Source organism: Ylistrum balloti, unplaced genomic scaffold (genome assembly GCF_031769215.1).
Source record: "Ylistrum balloti isolate Yb309-2 unplaced genomic scaffold, AGI_CSIRO_Ybal_v1 Utg371030, whole genome shotgun sequence".
Taxonomy (NCBI): Eukaryota; Metazoa; Mollusca; class Bivalvia; order Pectinida; family Pectinidae; genus Ylistrum; species Ylistrum balloti.
In genome coordinates this window covers 43,213-62,609 of record NW_026782572.1, presented here as the reverse complement: position 1 = coordinate 62,609, position 19,397 = coordinate 43,213, and the positions used below count along the sequence as shown (strand labels likewise).

Here is a 19,397-nt window from a genome sequence, read left to right as displayed (position 1 = left end):
ACCAATCTCCTGTAGAACAAGAAATAAAACACTTCATAGACCAATCTCCTGTAGAACAAGAAATAAAACACTTCATAGACCAATCTCCTGTAGAACAAGAAATAAAACACTGTTCATAGACCAATCTCCTGTAGAACAAGAAATAAAACACTTCATAGACCAATCTCCTGTAGAACAAGAAATAAAACACTATATAAAACACTGTTCATAGACCAATCTCCTGTAGAACAAGAAATAAAACACTGTTCATAGACCAATCTCCTGTAGAACAAGAAATAAAACACTTCATAGACCAATCTCCTGTAGAACAAGAAATAAAACACTTCACAGACCAATCTCCTGTAGAACAAGAAATAAAACACTTCATAGACCAATCTCCTGTAGAACAAGAAATAAAACACTGTTCATAGACCAATCTCCTGTAGAACAAGAAATAAAACACTGTTCATAGACCAATCTCCTGTAGAACAAGAAATAAAACACTGTTCATAGACCAATCTCCTGTAGAACAAGAAATAAAACACTGTTCATAGACCAATCTCCTGTAGAACAAGAAATAAAACACTTCATAGACCAATCTCCTGTAGAACAAGAAATAAAACACTGTTCATAGACCAATCTCCTGTAGAACAAGAAATAAAACACTGTTCATAGACCAATCTCCTGTAGAACAAGAAATAAAACACTGTTCATAGACCAATCTCCTGTAGAACAAGAAATAAAACACTTCATAGACCAATCTCCTGTAGAACAAGAAATAAAACACTTCATAGACCAATCTCCTATAGAACAAGAAATAAAACACTGTTCATAGACCAATCTCCTGTAGAACAAGAAATAAAACACTGTTCCAGTCTCCACTGACTTACTGTATAGGTTTATTTTACAAAAGTTTTGAAATAACATCTAAACTGAAAAATGACATATAAAAAAATTTAAAAAGGCATTCCTGAATAAAAACTATTTCAGTATTTAAAATAAAGCTGAATGAAAAATTCTATTGTGGTATAAGTTAAAAACTTCATATTAATATAAAAAGCAAAGCCCCAAAGTTAATATATTACAAAACATTTGAAATCCTTAATTTGTATAAATGTAGAATATTTTTTATTGTTTGAATGACGGAATATACCTGAAAATGTCCTTTGAAGAAAAGACATTTCTCATCATCACTAAAAAATCTTCACAAAAGATATCTTAATTGGCAACACATGTATTTCTTATATACACTAAGCAAATATCCTATTTTAATAGATCATAAATGACTGCAAATTTACCCATATATTCTCAGCTCTGCTCTTTACAAATATACCATTGTCTTGTCCGACTTTCTGGTCATAAAAAACATTCTCCCTTATTTTATAACATTACCTGTCTAATAGGATCTTCTGTGCCTCCAAGTCATTCACTATGTACGGCTTGCGGAGATTCTTATACGCAATGGCCTTATCAAGGGGAAAGCCTTGGGAGAAGAAAGAGATGAGGACATCAACAACTGGCCAATCCTCAATAGGGTGATTAAGGATGACATCCTCCTCAAAAACCAGAGTCTTGATGTGTTCAAACAACTCCAGGCGTTGTAGAATCTCACGCATAGGTTTAGAGTTACACTTCTTGGCCATGGCGCACACGCCCACTGTGATGGCGGCAATATCTTCATGGCTTTCCTGGTAACAGAAAGGAGATCTGCTGTATTATCAGGTACAACAAATGGTGAGGGAAAAGTTAAAAAGGAAACAAGATCAAAATTTTTAAAAGACTGATTTCAAAATACATGCACATATAGTTAGAATAAACAAAGCGGTCATAATAAGTCATAAGCTTTCAGATAGTCTTGAATTTGGTGTATATTTCCTGTCTTAAACAAAAGTTTAAGTAATGTTATATTAAAACAGATTTTTAAAATCTTGCTTTGGGCACATGCTTCATGTAAATGCTGTCCAATAAAATATGTTTTTCTGTATTTGGTTAATTGTATGCTATACACTGAGGTTGGTCTTTGTTCTTCAGTGTATTTGAATGTGCAACATACACATAAACCATGTGAAGATGGACATGAACAACCTTGTCTTGGTGCCAGTGTGTCTCTGTAGAGAATAGACCATTTAGTTATAGTTGGGATTGCTGAACAAATACACAGCTTGTTTTAACCATTTTCAGTCTTTTATATGTAACCCTGGTAAAATACTAGTCACAATATACTGCTCAGCTAGAGAGAACTTCTCTTCAGCTCGATCGATTGAGCATCAGACTAGTAAGTCCCGGGATCAATTCCTAGCGGAGGCATTGAGATGAAAAATGACCTCTGTTACATATAATAAAACTGTAAGTGAAAGGTAAGATACTACATCGTACCCCATCTAATACTGTGGATTTACTTTAACACAAGAAGGCATATTTAATAATGCAGAAGGAAAACCTTAATTTGAAATATCTCAACATAAACTTTAAATTCAAAAAGGGAAAATTTTTACCATATAAAGCTGACTGAAAGTGGAATCATCTCCTACTACAAATATTGGGCGGTTTTCTTGGTCATCCATTCTGAGATATCCACATTCAGATTCAGCCATCATTCTAGGATTCTCTAGTTCCAGCCATCTTCACTACCGCCTGGTCCTCCCTCTACGTCTTCCCTCAACTTCTTCTCTCTCCACTACATCATCAGTTTCACCTACTATATCATTGAGTCTGTAAATTCAAATGTTTTCATCCATACACATAAAGCCTTTCCCCAATTGCAAATATGAAATATGGATTTGTAAATATAGCTGCATTATTAAATAAAATATTGTTAAAATTTCAATAACAAATTTATACTATAAACTTAATGTGAAAAGTATGTAAGGAATGTGGAAGTGTTCTGATTGACTGAAAGAGTGAACAGGTGAGGATGTGAGCATGCAAGTCATCTGTAAATACCCTGCACACCCTGGACCATTTCCAGATATGACACTCAATGCTGAACTTATAAGTAATGTTCTTTCTCTTATAGCCACATCCCTGGTAAGGGACTTTTATCCTTTTTATCACTTTTAATTTATAAGTTTTCTACTATTGTACATTTATTCTATATTTTACTGAACATATTTCATTCATTGTGAAGTTGATGTAATAATAACTGTACAATGTAGGTCTTTATAAGTCTTAATAACCAAACCTACGCATGGATTGAGGTTGTTTGTTCACCCCAATGTCCCCCAAAATCAACACAAATGGACATTGCATGGAGTTTATCATGATAGGATTACAACCATGTGATACAACAATGTTCATGTCGACAAAGATGGTGATTTTTTTTAAAGACTATGACTCCTGCCATTTATGTCACACTATTTTGTCCTTTCGTTTAAGAATCCACTAAAACAGGATTTCTAAGCTGCATGACCACATCAACATTTATCAAAGATATAATTTCACCCAGTTTAATCTTATTTTCCAAAATTTACTTACACACTATCCTACAGTCCTAATGTTTAAAAGTTAAACAAGGTGCTACTTAAAATTGCTATACAAAATACGAAACTGCGATTTATCTACAAAAGTACTGAAAATGAAATAGATTCTCTCTTTCTTACCAAAATCGTATTAGCGTACTAATACTATAATAAACGCCATGTGCATTTTTTGTTTTGATTAAAAATAATTTTGCTCGTGCTAAGCCACTTTGATATCAATCGTTTGTCTAACAACATCTCATCATATCGCCATACTACCTGTATGAATGTTCACATATCACTCACAGTATGTCTAAATTCTCGCTTCAGCAGCCAACCGGAAGTAAACAAGGGGTCAAAATTATGGGTAGATAACTCGTTCAACAGCCACCGCTGTTACCCAATATGGAACACTATTCAAATATTTGATATAGAATTTATATTTACAATGTAATAAAGACGTGCCTGGTTCGATCGATTTCTTGTCAGTTAAGAATGATAGTACTAGGACCACGGGATAAAAAAAAATAAATAAATCGATAGATCAGACAATAAATCAAAGTGTTACCTTAACATTTTAATTCATGGGATAACGTGTATGACGGACAATTATTAACGATTTTTAATAACAGAATACCTCTATGGTATAGTGATAGACTTAGTGAATGAAGCTGAGGGACCGAAAATGTTTGTGTCACATGTAATTTTGGTAAAATACTAGCCGCAACAAACTGCTCGACTACAGAGAACTCTCTTTCGCTCGCGATCGGTGGAGTACACCATATTTATTTTATCGGATTTTACGTCCACTATTACGACCAGTTTCGGTCTTTCAGCGGACGAGACGAAATCCTAGCGGAGACATTGAAATAATGACCTCTGATACAATGTAATCGGAAACAATTTTACCTACTTTTCCCAATAACATCTGACAGAGAATTCATGGTCAGTTTTTTTCTCGGGCGAGCCACCTTTGCCTTTCTTCATCCTCGCCAAAAATAAAGCTAATGCTTTAAGATAATGACCACGTATTCTCTATTTATCCTGCAACTGACACTGTCGTAATACACCCTCCACATAATATATTTTCACTGGCAGTGACGGAAAGCTGCTGTATTTTAACACGTGCAGTAATTCGACAAAATTTCTCTCTGATTTTGCATCAATATAACGTTTAGCAATATAAAATGTTGTAGTAATAAGCAATTTTACATGTTGTAATGAACATGTTGATCTATGTAAATTAAAAAATTCTTATTTATATCCGATGAAGTTTGGAACTATATTTCCATGCGCAGCAATTTGCCATCCGTCATCAGGCAAAAGTCAGCGAACGTGAGCGTCAGGTGAACACAAATGGAACAACAAAATCAGTCGAAGTTTCAACAGTGTGATTTTCAATCAATATTGCAGGATAAATATAATAATACATGGCCAGTGACTTAAAGGACAGAAAGACAAAAGTGGCTCGCCAATTCGTCAATTTTATCTTTATTCACCTTCGCCAAAATCAGGGACGTATACGTCCCTGCAAAAATACAACTTATATTTCAAGACACTCACCATGCTTCCTCTATTCATCCTGCAACTGGCACTGCCACATAATTTTTGCCGTATTCGGCAGTTACGAAAAAAATAATTCGACAAAATTACTTTCTGAAATTACTGAAAAATTACCTTAAACAATAAAAATAACTTGAAACAAACGATTTTATATGTTGCAATGAACAAGGTTGTTTACGAAAATTCATAAAATCGCTTTGATATTCATTGAATTTTGGAATTATAATTTCTGTGCGGAGCATTTTATGATGTACGTCACCAGGCAAAATTCAGCGTAACGTCAACGTCAGGTAGACAAAGATTGAACAACAAAACTGTTGAAGTTTTGATGGTCTGATCTTAAATCTTTAATGCAGGATAAATATAACACGTGATAATTGTCTTAAATAAAAACTTCATTTTGGCTCGAGACAGAAAGCCAAAAGTGACTTGCCAGAGGCTAGCTACTCTTGTCTTTCTCACCCTCTCCAAAATACCGCCCCAAAAGCTGCAAAGAAAAAAGGATGGTGTTGCGAATAATTTGTTTAGAAAAAATATGTATACCCGTCATAATTTGATGAATACTGACATATATTATCCCCCAGCTCGTATATGTGATTGAAGTGCGTAGACCGATAAACATGCGTACGTGATGATTAAATTTCAGTTTATTATTCTCATAAATTCGCAATAACCCCGATCCGAAGTTTCCGGATTCCGCATCCATTTTGCATATTTTTATGTCACTTCCTGCTTCCGTAGTGGGGAACTCGACGGTCATGTCACAAATCAAAAAGATCGCGTTTCGTAATTCATGATAGCATCGAGGACGGCTGATGACAATCATGTCTTTTCATGCGAACATGTTAACATCATCATCCTGTAGATTATTAGCAACATTTGGTTCCTCTCAGGCCCACCAGCTGTTTAGAAACACTCGCCAAAGATGCTTGTCAACGTTACGATATAAAAGTCAATGTCAAATAAGCGCTGTTTTTGGCTTAGTTCGCGCTTCCCAGATAGCATCAAGGGGCCTTAATAATTTCATTTTGCAAAACGCCTATGCCCCTATTTTTTGCATTTCAACTAAAACATTCTCTACCGGCAGAAATAGACATGGCAATAGTACATCGCCAGGAGAGATGAAAAGAGAGCTTCAATCAGGGATGTATGGTGAGAACTTTCGGGGACGAATGTTCGACATAAGGAATACGTCAAAACTAGTGACATCATTCTCACGTTTACCGGTTTTTGAGCTTAAGCGAATGTGGTTATTACACATATTACCGTCATATTACTTGGGAAAAGTTGACCGAAGTTTTTCTGCAGGTCAGTTCATGGGAGGAGCAGATATGGTAAGCAATGACTTGTCAAAGAGATAGCTTATAGCCTAAAGAAGCAGGAGTAGGCTGGGTTTGGCTAATTAATTAATAACCACAATGAAATCTGCTTATCTTGATTTAAGTCAGTACTCTCAGAGTGATTCTTAAATCGGTGAACTTTTTAGATGGCAATTCCTTAATCAAAACTTTTAACATTATTTCATGAGCATTAGAAAAACTTTTTTTTTATATCAATCCTTTTTGCCTCTGTGAATAATTGATAAAATATTAAATTGAAATTTAACGAATTTGAGTGAAATGTTTTGTATTATAAACAACATCAATCCTAGAAGTACTTGATTTATATATTAGTACACCTGCCAATTTACCCCCATTCAATTATGAGTTTCCAGATTTTTACTCTCTGGCCCTCCTTCAGATTGTGTGAATCAAAATTGGGGTAATCTCCCAATTTCAGATATTCCACTCTGTAGGTGATACGTAACCTTAATTAATATCATTAGTCTGGTGTACAGTGTACAATGCCATCAAACCCTAAATCTCAGTACTAAGTGAGGGCTATTGGTCTGGTGTACAGTGTACAATGCCATCAAACCCTAAATCTCAGTACTAAGTAAGGGCTATTGGTTTAAACACCTTATCTTATTGATTACTCAAACAGAGCTAGGGGAGAGTTATATTTGTTAATTGTAAAATTAAATGAAAAATGTGAATCTTATAAATACATTATTTTAATTTGATGTTTACCAGATTTACAAGTTTTATATATTTACTTACAATTAGTAGCAGATGGTAACTAAGGATATGATTTAGTTACCAGGCAGGGCATTAACTTTAATTTCCAATTTCAATTTCCATAACAAAGAATGAAAACTCCCTAATTTTACTTTCTCATTATTCAAATGAATTTACCAGCACTGACTTTTACATGGACCATTTCATTGTTATATCACTTTTCAAAGATGAAGTTACTATTTTCTCCTCAGGCTGTGGAACCAATACTAGAATCTGCTGGCAGTGGAAACTATGAAGAACTTTATGAATTTATGGATGAACAGGTAATGAAATGGTTTCTCTTTTCTCTTTTTCACAAAACTGTCTGTGTATATATGTGTCTGTCTTTCTAGCCTAGACATTAGCTTTGCTTTACTGATTTTCTTGTCCAAGAAAAACTAGATTAAGCCTTTTTCCTGTTTTCAAGAAATTTTTAACATACATTTTTAACCTAAACAAGGACACAAAAATTCCCACTGCAAAACTTTTTATCCATATATGCCAGCATCATTTCATTTCTGCTTTTTCCCCCAATTTTAACAAGTTGTTTTTTTTTGCTCCCATAATGACAAAAGTATTACAGTGTGGTGGCACTATAAAATGGCACCATTATCGTAAGATTTTTATTTTTTTTGTTATGATATATACCCATAATGATAGTAGTATAACAATATAATGGCACTTTAAAATCGCCCCAATATCATTTAAATGGCAGTGAAGCTGTTCAGAGGTTGATTTTCTTTGACCAAAAAAATCATCAAAAAATACAGCTGTGTTTTTTTTTCATCATCAAGACGATAGAAGAAATGCAGTTAAACCGTAAGAATATCAACAGCGAGTTACTCAATATGCTCACAGAAGAGGTCATCTTCGATATGTCATTTCAGAATGAGCGCACTCTATGTTCATTTGAAATTCAACAATTGGAAACCAAAGGTATGTGTAAACCCTGTGAAGTGCAGAACTCATTTGCACTCAGATATTTCAGATAGGGGTTTTAAGAGGATTGAAGTTCAACAGAATATAAAATGTAAAAAATAGTGTTCATGCCTTACAGACATTTTCTAGTGTAAGCGCATACCGTGTTCTCTGCATGATTTTCAAAACAATACACAGCAATAAGAAATATATTCCAGTTTAGAAAATTTAATTATATGCTCCTTTTTGATTTGCTTCTGTTGAATATTTTGTACTTTTTTATTGGGAACAGTAAAAGATAAACATATACACAAAACATTAAAAATAAACCCCTATCATAAATATCATTCTACCCAGACCATTGTCACTGCAGTGATATAACTTTGTCGGCCGGCTTCTACTACAATCTTAAGTGAAAGCTACATCCATGAAACACATTGTTCGTCAATGTAGGTATTAAGTAATTAATACAATATTAATGAGGTGGGATAGAGTGACATTGTTCGTCAATGTAGGTATTAAGTAATTAATACAATATTAATGAGGTGGGATAGAGTGACATTGTTCGTCAATGTAGGTATTAAGTAATTAATACAATATTAATGAGGTGGGATAGAGTGACATTGTTCGTCAATGTAGGTATTAAGTAATTAATACAATATTAATGAGGTGGGATAGAGTGACATTGTTCGTCAATGTAGGTATTAAGTAATTAATACAATATTAATGAGGTGGGATAGAGTGACATTGTTCGTCAATGTAGGTATTAAGTAATTAATACAATATTAATGAGGTGGGATAGAGTGACATTGTTCGTCAATGTAGGTATTAAGTAATTAATACAATATTAATGAGGTGGGATAGAGTGACATTGTTCGTCAATGTAGGTATTAAGTAATTAATACAATATTAATGAGGTGGGATAGAGTGACATTTGGCATGTCAAGTTTTGGGCAATGGGACCCTTGAGACACATTGTGCCTGAGAAGGGGATTTGTATTGTCAGCCATTAACCTCCTCACCTTGACAGGCTTAGCCAATGACAACCTAGGAGGTTTGTAGGTTACACTGCTGCACTGACCTGCCCAGCCACAGTCTCCAGAGCACTGTGGAGTGACCAGGTCCCACCCCCAGCACTGACAGGGTTTAAGAATCCAGGAAAAGAAATCCACTCACCATGTCGGATTTAGATTCTGAAGATGAAATCATTGAGGAGGCTGTCAGCCAAGAAGACCTGGAAGATGGCAAGGTCCTAAAATGGGCAGCATTTAAACACCTGTCTGCCAGAACATCAGGGGTATTACTGAAGCTTGGCTTCCAGTGTATGGAAGCTTTGGCATTGTTGGAGCCAAAAGACCTGATTAACTCGGATATACCGGTTGGTCAGCAAAAGCTTCTACTGAAAGATCTTTTATTCTTAATGGTATCACCAATGGATTTGATATTATTGACCCAAACTCCATTCCCCTTCATTGTGAAGCTCCCAATCAACCCTCTGCATCTATTCACGCCCATTTTACAAACTTGCCTCACAGCAAGTTCATACGGAAATATATATTGGCAATTACATCCCTATTGCCACTAAACCCCTTATCATTAGTCCAATAGGGGTTATCCCTAAAACATCTGGTTGGGTTAGACTCATTCATGACTGTAGCCGGCCATCAGGACAGGCAGTTAATGACTACTGCACAACAATGGATAAACAAAAATTCCAGTCTATAGATAATGCGGTTGGGCTACTTACCCCAGGTTGTTTTATGGCCAAGGTTGACCTTAAGTCAGCCTATAGATCTGTAGCTATAAGTAAACATAGTCAAATGGTAACAGGACTCCAATGGACTTTAAATGGTGAACCCCACTATTTCTATGATTCGAAGCTGCCTTTTGGAGCAAAGGCAAGTCCTGGAATTTTTCATAGACTTACACAAGCAGTCGGAAGGATTATGTCCTGTGCTGGACACCACAATCTGGTGGTGTATTTGGATGACTTTTTCATCTGTGCAGATTCTCATGAGGAGAGTTCCTCTATGTTAGCATATCTTATAGGCCTGTTGAGAAAGATGGGATTTCTTATTAACTGGTCTAAGGTATATGGCCCAGCTCAGGTTATGACATTTCTTGGCGTTGAGATTGACACGGTCAATATGATGTTACAGTTACCTTTGGAGAAGCTGAAAGCTCTTAGATCTGATATTTTGATTTCCGTAATTGCAAACGTGCTACTAAACGACAGTTACAATCCATTGTGGGACAACTGAGGTGGGCCGCTACAGTTATCCGAGGCGGGCGAGTTTTTCTCCGTCGTTTGATTAACTCTATGGCAGCCCTTAAAAAGCCAAGTCACAAAGTCATGTTAGTTAGCCCAATGTTACAAGACATTGAATAGTGGGTTACAGGCCTATCACTTTTCAATGGCAAGTCATTGTTACTCAATGATATCCCCTTCACTGCCCTGTATACAGATGCATGTCCTATTGGGGGTGGGGGGCACCGGGGGAGGAGGACTGGTTCTACACAGCCTGGTCTCAAGATTTCCCCCGGCCATGCAATGGCATATTAATGAAAAGGAATTACTTGCAGTAGTTGTTGCATCGTATCGCTGGGCCCCTTGTTGGACCGACATGAAAATATATGTTTTTAGCGATAATACAACCACAGTAGCCTGTTGAATTAAGGGCACTTCCAAAAACCCAATACTTATGGGGTTATTATGTAATATGTTCTGGTTATCTGTTTTGTTCAACTTCCACATAGTTGCTAGACACATTAAAGGTGTTAACAATGGCATGGCAGATACTGTGTCTCGGCTTCATGAGTCTGTTCATTTGCAACAGTTTTGCAGTAGATTTGGTAGACCAGTACCAACTCTGTACTTTTTGGATCACTTGTCAGCACCTTCCTTTCTGTGTTTCTGAACAGGTGGCCAAGGTCCTTCATCGAAATCCACCATAATCAAAAACCTTGATACTACTGTTGACATATTACGGGCAAACCATTTTGCTAAGTCTACTCAGAAGACCTACAGTACATACCTGTCTTCATACAGAAGGTTTTGCATGCTTGTAGAGATACCATTAGTCCATTTATCACCAGTTAATCTGGGACGCTATATTGCTTATTTGTCTGATCGACTTACCTTTTCATAATTAAGGCAGTATATGTTAGTCATCAAGCTTTTACACCAGGAATTGGATTACTCCAGTCCTCTTGACTCCTTTTATGTCGGTACTATATTGAAAGGAGCACATAGAACAATGGGTGATGTTTGCAATCCTAAACTTCCAATCACCCTTAGCATCTTGAAAAAAATGTTCTCCATAAATTGTCTGACCCCCTCCAAACATATCACTTTTTGGGCAGCATGCCTGGAAGCTTTTTACTCTTTTCCAATCTGTTTATCTCAGATAAAGACAAGTTTGAATCTGGGAAACGCCTAAGTAGACATGATATCCATCTCTCCAACCAGAGTACAATTCTGTCTATTACCTGGTCAAAAACCATTCAGTTTAAGGAGAGATGTCTTCTTATCCCCCTCCCATGCATACCAGGGTCACCCTTCTGCCCTACACAGGTTTTGACCTTGGTTTTTGCCTTGACACAGCAGGCTGACCCACATGGCCCAGCCTTTGTTTACCAGTCAAGGGGTACAATCATCCCCTTACATACCAATCTTTCCTCTCACAGCTTCATATTATCCTCCAGGAATGTGGCGTTGATCCAGCTAGATACTCAGGCCATAGCTTTCGCAGGGTTGGGGCATCTTTTGCTTTAGAATGTGGCTTACCTGCTGACCTTATTCAAACACGGGGAGATTGGCGTAGTGATGCCTATAAAAGCTACTTGGGCCCATCCTTGTCGCTGGAAAGGCAGTATCACACCGCAATGGTATTGGAGAGAGATAGGTTGCATCCTTGTTTGTGATTACAGTAGCTATCAGTGGAATATTGTATTTGTGTTAATTTTCTCAGTCATAACTTTCAGGACTTGGACATTAGTGTTTTGGACTGCCTGCCATGACTCAATTTCTTTTTTGTTTTTTCTTTATGAATGTGTGGTTACCTTCAGCTGGACATTGAGAATCCTATTGGGTTGATCTTCATTTGTGTGTTGTTGTGATCTGTTGATATGTCTGCTAATTACCCTCTGTATAATAGAGTAATTCCACCACATCATGGACATAAATTTCCCCCCCTTTTTTTTTGTTTAAGAATGTTTATTTTTCCTACTCTACTAACAGGTTTGGGCTATTAGTTTGGAAGACCAGTATTTCATTATTTGTGGACTGTGTTGTCCACAGATATATAATTTTGTAATGTTACATAATGTTACATAATAAGAAAATATGGGTTACTTTTGGCCTAAACCTGTGTCTGAGTTTTTATATACCCCTATCTACCAGTACATCTGATTAATAGTCAATCATTAGTGTAAACTGCCCAACAGTATGTCACATACATGCAATATTCTTTTTGTTGGCAAAGGCTGGGAGTCTGACATGATTGATGTTCAAATATACGACAGATTTAAGTGACGATATTTCATTGTTTTTATGTTATAAACACACAAAACCTTTTTCTTTTACTTTATATACTTTTACTTGTCACAATTAAAAATATTTTTATATGTTTTGTATTATTTCTCAGCAATGTAAGAGAACAAATGACAGCAGGTTATTCACATAAAAAAGTAGTCTGCACAAAAATATTGTACAGATTAGAATGTGATTTTTAAGCTTTTATAGCCGTACAAAAGTTTTTTTTTTGTTATGCTGTAGATAGTGGATGACAGTAAAATGTAAATATGGTATTCTGAAACACATGGGACATTTACATGTAATCACCTCACTGACATATCCTTCCTCCATATTAAAGCAACACCTCAAAAAAGGGGTGTGTTAAGAAAGAGAATGACAAGAGGATACTATTTTTGCATTATCTTTAACTCACGATCTTCGGCCACTTAATGGCCTTGATGAAAATCTATTGACAATTTTTTTAATCACTTATGTGATTTACTTTTCAGTCATAATAACGTCTGTTTATAGTGTTGTATATGATTTTATTTCAGGGCTGTCTAAGATCAGTATAACTGGGATTTTGAGAGGTGATGCTATGATAACCACACCAATGGGTCAGACTCTCTACAGAATTACCTCCCCTTCCTTCATTAATAAACCTCATGAAATTCCCATGGATATCAACATCCATTTCATGTTCAGGTAAACTTCCAGTATTCTGTTTTACATAAAACATTTTCTAAACTTTCACTGTTAATATAAACAGAGTTTCTTTCCACTTTTTAGTTCGCCTGAGCCGAAGGCTCATGGTGACCTATTGCCATCATGATTTGTCTGTCATCGTGCCTCGTGCGTCGTTAACTTTTCACATATTCAACTTCTTCTCAAGAACCACTGTATGGATTTTGACCAAAGTTGGCACAAAGCATCCCCATGGGAAGCCACTTAAAGTTTGCTAAGGAAAAGGGCATGGCCCCAATAGGGGCCGCAGGAGGGGGGAAAAGGGGGTAAAATTAGGTAAATCTTTAAAAATCTTCTTCTTATAAACCAACAGTCAGATTAAATTCATATTTGATATTTAGGGTTCTTATTGCAAGCTCTCCAAAGTTTGTGAATGAAAAAAAATTGAGTCGAAAAGGGCCCCACTAGGGGGCGCTCAAAAGGGTCAAAAATTCAACTTTGAGCAATTTCAACCAAATTTGGTAGAAAGCATCCCTTAGTGAAGGACATATGAAATTATGTTGAAAAAAGTTTATGTCCCCTTTTGGGCCCATAAGGGGTGTAAAAGGGGCCATATGTAAAAACCTTCTTTAAATGACTTCTTCTCAAGAACCATTGGATGGATTTTGACCAAACTTGGCACAAAGCATCCCCATGGGAAGCCGCTTCCAGTTTTGCGAAGAAAAAGGGTCTGGCCCCAATAGGAGCCGCAGGAGGGGGAAAAAGGGGGTAAAATTAGGTAAATCTTTAAAAATCTTCTTCTCATGAACCGTCAGATTAAATTCATATTTGATATTTAGGGTCCATATAGCAAGGTCTACAAAGTTTGCGAATGAAAAACAAAATCGGGTCAAAAATGGCACCACTAGGGGGCGCTGAAAGGGTCAAAAATTCAACTTTAATTGATTTCAACCAAATTTGGTAGACAGCATTCCTTAGTGAAGGACATATGAAATTATGTTGAAAAAAGTGATTATGTCCCCTTTTGGGCCCATAAGGGGTGTAAAAGGGGCCATATGTAAAAACCTTCTTTAAATGACTTCTTCTCAGGAACCATTGGATGGATTATGACCAAACTTCAAATTTACGAAGAAAAAGGGACTGGCCCTAATAAGGGCAGCAGGAGGGGGGAAAAGGGGGTAAAATTAGGTAAATCTTTAAAAATCTTCTTCTCATGAACCAACAGTCAGATTAAATTCATATTTGACATTTAGGGTCCTTATAGCAAGGTCTACAAAGTTTGTGAATGAAAAATAAAATCGGGTCAAAAACGGCACCACTAGGTGGCACTAAAAGGGTCAAAAATTCAACTTTGAGTGATTTCAACCAAATTTGGTAGACAGCATTCCTTAGTGAAGGACATATGAAATTATGTTGAAAAAAGTTATAAGGTCCCCTTTGGGGCCCATAAGGGGTGTAAAAGGGGCCCTATGTAAAAACCTTCATTAAATGACTACTTCTCAAGAACCATTGGATGGAATTTGACCAAACTTGGCACAACGCATCCCCATGGGAAGCCGCTTCAACTTTGTGGAGAAAAAAGGCGTGGCCCCAATAGGGGCCCCAGGAGGGGGGAAAAGGGGAAACTTGATACGAATGTTCTACACAAGGTCCTGGCAAGTGTTTTAACATTTGGGGCAATTCAAAATCCAAGATGGCCACCCTGGCCTCTGTTTGGCTAAGACATTATGGACTTCCTCTCAAGAACTATTGGGTGGGTCATGTTCAAACTTGGTACAGATGTTTTACACAAGGTCCAGCACAAGTGTTGTTACATTTTTGCAACATTTTAAAATCCCCAGATTATTGACATATTATATTTCTCAGGTGACCATTAAGGCCCCTTGGGCCTCTTGTTTTTTTTTTTTTTTTTTGGCTTTTAAAGCTGAAGACTAAAAATTCAGCCAACCGAAAGTATATTTATAAAATAATTCATAGTGTGTGACTACCAATCATGTAAACTCTTGTTACTATGGATACAAAACTGCAGTATTAAACTATTAGTAGCTGTTGTATTAAACATACTTGTTATCACTTTTACAGGTGTACCCGAGATTATTACTATGACGATCCACACAAGGACTGGGTCATCAATGGATTTACTTTCCTCATAGATGTCCCAGATTTATTTATAGCCTACATACTTTAATTGTGTTTTAAATTTAAGATATTGATATTTGAATGATATTGAATTTCAAAACAAACAATTTTTGTATCATGTGAATATGAAAATTAAATTCAATGTAAATTTGTGTACAAATAAAGTTGCTTCAGAGTTGACAACCTGATTTCTTTCAATGGCAATGATGATAGATGACCTTGACCTTAGCAACCTTATATCTACAAGTACAGATTGAAGAGTGACTGAAGCTAGACTTAATTCAGCTGTCCCTAGGGACCTATTATCAAATCATCAATGGATATGGTTAAAACAAGGGACATGATCTTGGCCCATGCTGATCATACTAGGATGTTCACAAAGGGACAGGTAGCATATTACCTGAGTCATCTTTACTGTTCTCTCTATTTATTTTAACTACCTGAATGCTATGATACAATAACATCATTACATAATTAACTGTTCAGATAAGAGTCTTCATTCATTGGAGGGCGTTGGAAAACGTCACACACCTCTCAGATAGCACAGTGTTACATTGACTTGTTCAGTGTTTAACTTCAATAGTGCATTTTCCATATTTTCAGTCTGTCTCTCAGAATTATTTTTTTTATGTCTAGCAATTCGTTAATGTATATTTTAAAATAATTTTTCAACGACGCATTTCAACATTTTTCACTTTTCAGGCCAGTGGCTGGTTTACGGGGGATTTAAAAAACCTAGATTGCTCTTGTATCATTACAAAGTGTACATTATTATTATCAACTAAAAGACAAATAGATCTAATTTCACTGCGGTTGGGCATGCTGTTCTTCAGCAGGGAAATCAGCAGCAACTGCTGTCTTATTTCAATTCGTCGTAGCCTCCATCTTAATTTGGTGAAACACAAGTCTCTGAGTCACTCTGGTGCTATTAGAATCGCCATAACTGTAATATTGTATGGTGGATGGCCGCAGAGTTATATTCAGGGGCCTGGGAGTCTGCACTCGACAGATTGCCATCCTGCCACCTACCAACACTGACAGCCGCCTCCCAGATGCCTTTCAATCCCCACCCTGCTGCCGGCAGATATTTTGAAATTGTATGGTGGCATGTCGGTAGCATAACGGCAGCAGGGCGGATGCTGGAGAGTGACAGTTCATTCCTACCGATTACCGACCAAAGCTTGAAGGCCCTCAAACCTAGCGACAGAGTAAAAAACCTGCCACTTTATGGCCACCACACAACTTTGAAATGTGCCCAGTTGGTACCCTGATCACAGGCACGATTGGAAAAATAGGCCGGTGGCAAACAGAATTAGCGGCATCTAAAATGCTGTCTGCCAATTGTGCCTGCCAACGAGCTGCCACCAGCCCAATTTGAGTTACAAAAATTAAATACTCCACTGTTAAGCATATTCTGTGATTGTAGATTTCAACTAATACCAGGAAATCCTGTATTCTAAAGTACAGTTGGTGAACATGAGTTTTAGAGTCTAAAGTCCAGTATTATATATATTTGTTATATTTTATAGTAAATCTAAGATAAACAAGTTAAGAACTTGGGCAATGTTGCCATAACACTCTAGTAAATGGTAGGAATTGGTGAGAGATTTCTAAAGTTAAGGCAATTTTAAAGAGGTAACAAACTACAGCCCAACCAATCTTAAAGATCACACAGCTGTTTTTGTTCCCTGTATAATACAGTTTATAGTAATTGAACTTTATATAAAAAAAACACCTGTGTATAAAGGCCAATTTTCTATGCTTCTTTGAGTGGCCCCTTTTGACAGTTTTGTAGCAAATATTTTTTCAAAAACACTTTTAAAAGCATTCTTAGCACATAGTGTTAGCAACACATTGAGTATATGAATCTGTAGTCTGGTGTTAACTTGCTCCAATTCAGATGTCATCATCATGGGAACCTTATATAAACCCATAACAAACTACCAAATTTTTCATGGCCAGTAAAACAAAATGATTAAAAAGAAATGATTCTTTCAAATACCTTTATTTTTCACAGTCATACAAACAAATAACCATAAGGAAATGGTCATCAACAGCTCGCTTGATGCCTCGGACAGTACACCTTGTATTTATATGTAACACCACGTTCCTCCTGTAGTGTTCGATCTAAAGCAACAGACCTGGAAATAAACACAGATCAAACATTATAGGTATCCATGTATCAAGGTGTGTCTATCATGTCTTAGTATATTATACCAATGGCTCAAAAATTGAAAATAATTGACTCATAAATTTGAAATTATAAAGTTCATTATGTCCATGAATTGAAATGTTTTTATTAGGGATGTCAGTTTGACAGAAATTTCTATTTGAATATTCTTCTGACTAGATATTTGAATGTTCATTTTCATGTGTATTCCAAGCTCTGGGTTTTGTCAACAAGCCATAACATACCAAAGACCTTCAAATGATACTTCATGCACCCTAATTTTCGCTCAGATGCACAAGTACTTGCCAGCCATTTGCATTTTCATTTCTGTGTGATGACACTTTAAAAGTGTCTGTTATTAGCCCAATTATTGGTGGACACTCCAAGTCCATAGATGACAGAACCATTTCACATTTGATTTCACTTCTGTATGTTCAACAGTTAAGTTTTTCAAGAACCACTAAGGGACAATATACAGACAGTTTTCAAGGCTTCAGATTTGATGTAGTGTTATATTGCTGTATGTCTGCAGGCATTCTGACATAATATTTGACCTGTCACAGAATCTGGAGGCACACTGACCTAATATTTGACCTATTACAGTATCTGGAGGCACACTGACCTAATATTTGACCTATCACAGTATCTGGAGGCACACTGACCTAATATTAGACCTATCACAGTATCTGGAGGCACACTGACCTAATATTTGACCTATCACAGTATCTGGAGGCACACTGACCTAATATTTGACCTATCACAGTATCTGGAGGCACACTGACCTAATATTTCACCCATCACAGAATCTGGAGGCACACTGACCTAATATTTGACCCATCACAGTATCTGGAGGCACACTGACCTAATATTTGACCTATCACGGTATCTGGAGGCACACTGACCTAATATTTCACCCATCACAGAATCTGGAGGCACACTGACCTAATATTTGACCCATCACAGTATCTGGAGGCACACTGACCTAATATTTGACCTATCACAGTATCTGGAGGCACAATGACCTAATATTTGACCTATCACAGTATCTGGAGGCACACTGACCTAATATTTGACCCATCACAGTATCTGGAGGCACACTGACCTAATATTTGACCCATCACAGTATCTGGAGGCACACTGACCTAATATTGGACCTATTACAGTATCTGGAGGCACACTGACCTAATATTTGACCTATTACAGTATCTGGAGGCACACTGACCTAATATTTGACCTATCACAGTATCTGGAGGCACACTGACCTAATATTTGACCTATCACAGTATCTGGAGGCACACTGACCTAATATTTGACCCATCACAGTATCTGGAGGCACACTGACCTAATATTTGACCTATCACAGTATCTGGAGGCACACTGACCTAATATTTGACCTATCACAGTATCTGGAGGCACACTGACCTAATATTTGACCTATTACAGTATCTGGAGGCACACTGACCTAATATTTGATCCATCACAGTATCTGGAGGCACACTGACCTAATATTTGACCCATCACAGTATCTGGAGGCACACTGACCTAATATTTGACCTATTACAGTATTTTTACTTGTTACTTACTTATCTTCGTGGAATCTGCCCTCAAAAGGCGGAAAAAACGTGTCTGCTTCATACTCTCCATATATATGTGTCAGATAGATTTTATTACATTGTGGATGGTTGACTGCATCCTGTACAATGAGAAAATCGTTGTCATTATTAATAAGTATGTTTCCTCTGTGCTTCAGATTTTCATGATTTCATAAAAAGTTTGAAACAGAAAGCCTGTATTTTTCGTTGATGAAATCAAAAGGATTATGTTTTTGTCTGAATTTTTTTTTTTTTGCATTGTTATTCTGTTATTGAAAACAG

The 19,397-nt window shown here is 36.6% G+C and overlaps 3 protein-coding genes across 7 annotated transcripts in view; 1 reads left to right on the top strand and 2 right to left on the bottom strand.

Annotated features, from left to right (window-relative positions):
• The window catches only part of LOC132560189 (inositol hexakisphosphate and diphosphoinositol-pentakisphosphate kinase 2-like), a 72,065-nt gene extending 68,294 nt beyond the window's left edge, over positions 1 to 3,771 (bottom strand). For 2 of the 3 annotated variants that reach the window (XM_060224838.1, XM_060224840.1), the window contains exons 1-3: positions 3,744 to 3,771; positions 2,475 to 2,691; positions 1,372 to 1,667 (exon numbers count right to left, since the gene is read on the bottom strand). In XM_060224838.1, the coding sequence (XP_060080821.1) occupies positions 1,372 to 1,667; positions 2,475 to 2,576 (398 nt within the window). In that variant the 5' untranslated portion in view covers positions 2,577 to 2,691; positions 3,744 to 3,771. Of the gene's footprint in view, positions 1 to 1,371; positions 1,668 to 2,474; positions 2,692 to 3,716 lie in introns of all 3 variants that reach the window. The other variant, XM_060224839.1, reaches the window with a different exon arrangement.
• A 1,996-nt stretch (positions 3,772 to 5,767) lies between these two features.
• Positions 5,768 to 15,528, top strand: LOC132560194 (uncharacterized). Its single transcript, XM_060224848.1, has 5 exons — positions 5,768 to 6,334; positions 7,309 to 7,380; positions 7,891 to 8,032; positions 13,085 to 13,235; positions 15,297 to 15,528. Exons 1-5 carry the CDS (start codon positions 5,816 to 5,818, stop codon positions 15,400 to 15,402), a joined length of 990 nt encoding a protein of 329 aa, XP_060080831.1. The 5' UTR covers positions 5,768 to 5,815; the 3' UTR covers positions 15,403 to 15,528.
• Positions 15,529 to 17,342: 1,814 nt separating this feature from the next.
• The window catches only part of LOC132560190 (dihydrofolate reductase-like), a 31,997-nt gene continuing 29,942 nt past the window's right edge, over positions 17,343 to 19,397 (bottom strand). For all 3 annotated transcript variants that reach the window (XM_060224842.1, XM_060224844.1, XM_060224843.1), the window contains 2 exons: positions 19,107 to 19,216; positions 17,343 to 17,494 (listed from right to left, as the gene is read on the bottom strand). In XM_060224842.1, the coding sequence (XP_060080825.1) occupies positions 17,404 to 17,494; positions 19,107 to 19,216 (201 nt within the window). In that variant the 3' untranslated portion in view covers positions 17,343 to 17,403. The remainder of the gene's footprint in view (positions 17,495 to 19,106; positions 19,217 to 19,397) is intronic.